Source organism: Nicotiana tomentosiformis, chromosome 3, assembly GCF_000390325.3.
Source record: "Nicotiana tomentosiformis chromosome 3, ASM39032v3, whole genome shotgun sequence".
Taxonomy (NCBI): Eukaryota; Viridiplantae; Streptophyta; class Magnoliopsida; order Solanales; family Solanaceae; genus Nicotiana; species Nicotiana tomentosiformis.
Window position 1 is genome coordinate 44,221,333 of NC_090814.1, and position 2,060 is coordinate 44,223,392.

Genomic DNA, 2,060 nt, shown 5'->3' on the forward strand with positions numbered 1-2,060 from the left:
TGGGTGTGTGTTGATGCAGGATGGTAGGGTGATTGCCTATGCATCGCACTAGTTGAAGGCCCATAAGAAGAGCTATTTGGTCCATGATTTAGAGTTGGCGGCTATTGTGATTGCACTTAAGATTTGGAGGCACTACTTATATGGCTTGTCATGTGAGATTTACATTTATCATCAGAGTCTTCAGTATTTGTTTAAATAGAAGGATATGAATTTGAGGCAGCGGAGGTGGTTGGAATTATTGAAGGATTACGATATCACCATCCTATATCATCCGAGTAAGAAAAGTGTTTAGCAGATGCCTTGAGTAGAAAGGCGGAGAGGATGGGGAATTTGGCATTTATTCCAGCTATGGAGAGGCCTTTGTATATATATGTTCAGGCCTTGGTTAATATATTTGTGAGATTGGATATTTCTGAGCGTAGCAGAGTTCTTGCTTGTGTTGTTGCACAGTCATCCTTGTTTGAGCGTATCAAGGCTCGCCAGTATGATGATCCACACTTGTTAGTACTTAAGGGTACGGTGCAACAAGGTGGTGCTAAGGAGGTGGTTATTGGGGATGATGGTGTTATGCGACTTCAGGGCCGGATTTGTGTTCTTAATATTGATGGCTTGCGAGACTTGATTCTTAAGGAGGCTCATAGTTTGCGGTATTCTATTCACCTAGGCACTACAGAGATGTATCGTTATTTGAAGCAATGTTATTGGTGGCAGAGGATGAAAAAGGACATTGTTGGGTATGTTTCAGGGTGTTTGAATTGTCAACAGGTCAAGTATGAGTTTCAAAAACTGGGTGGTTGGCTTCAGAAGATTGATATATCGTAGTGGAAGTGGGAGCGCCTTATAATGAACTTTGTGATAGGTTTGCCACAAACTTTGAGAAAGTTTGACGCCATTTGGGTCATAGTTGATCAGTTGACCAAGTCGGCATTTCATTCCCATTGTGACTTCTTGTACTTCAAAGAAGTTGGCTCAGATCTACACCAGAGAGGTAGTTCTCTTGCATCGCGTGCCCATCTCGATTATCTCTCCTACACCACATATTTTTGTATGTAAAAGTATGTTATAAGTATATTGATATAAGCTCGGAAATGAGATCCTCTTTGAAAGCATATAAAGTAAGTTATTCATGTTACCTTGGAGGTTAAAAATATTTAGGATCATGATCAGCAAGTACCAAGAGGGTTGGAAGGTTTAGAAGCTACACGAATCGAAGAAAATAAGTTTCGTCGAAAGTCGGCAAGTTGGGAATGTTATAACCCAAACTTTTGGGGTAATAGTAGGGTGCTTAACATGATACGAAGGTGATTTATGAGGTATTTTAGTTATATTATAGTCATGTGTTAAGTTTTGAAGTCACGCGAGTTATGAAATAAAAGTCGACAAAAGTCATCACAAGTTACGTTCATAAATTTTACTGAAGTTTGGGTCTAATGTCACTGAGATTTTCTCCCAATATACTTTGTGTTATGGGGTGATCCACCCATAATATTGAAGGTCCACAAGTCTAGTTTCCAATGCATTAAAGAATTTGTCAATGTAACATCGTAATAGAGAGATATTCACATTTTCGCAAGACTGCGCAGACTGGTAGGTGACAAGTAGATGCGTCACCTACTTGCTTAAATGAAGGGACCAAAAAGATCCCCAAAAGGGGGCAGATTGAGGGAGGCCAATGGACCCTTTATATGGGCTGATTCTCTCATATTTTAAACATAATCTCCTAAGCAAAACATAGGATAAAAACTTATCACGCCCCGACTATGGGGAGCGCGATCGACGCTCAACCGAGGTATCCCAGTCAAGCAAGCCTACTTGATGCATTCTACTCGACCTTACCCGTGATTAATGCGAAGATGAATATCACAATTTAGACAACGAGAGAGTAACATGTACAACACCAATTTCATTACCGTGTAACTTCATTTACGATTCCCCAAAATATTACAAGTTCGTAGTTTAAAAGTGGAAACATGTTTGACAAATACAACATTTCAAATTTGACTTTCCCAAATCAAAATACAACCCACATTGTCTACGGAGCCTCTAATTAATACAAAAGA

The 2,060-nt window shown here is 39.6% G+C and overlaps 1 protein-coding gene across 1 annotated transcript; it reads left to right on the forward strand.

Annotated features, from left to right (window-relative positions):
* The first annotated feature begins 321 nt into the window (after positions 1 to 321).
* Positions 322 to 822, forward strand: LOC138907726 (uncharacterized). Its single transcript, XM_070198331.1, has one exon. The coding sequence runs from the start codon at positions 322 to 324 to the stop codon at positions 820 to 822; it is 501 nt and encodes a 166-aa protein (XP_070054432.1).
* The last annotated feature ends 1,238 nt before the right edge of the window (positions 823 to 2,060 follow it).

What these genes read in the sequence shown, in the direction of transcription:
- LOC138907726 (XM_070198331.1), top strand. Translation starts at nt 322, where the DNA reads ATGGGGAATTTGGCATTTATTCCAGCTATGGAGAGGCCTTTGTATATA.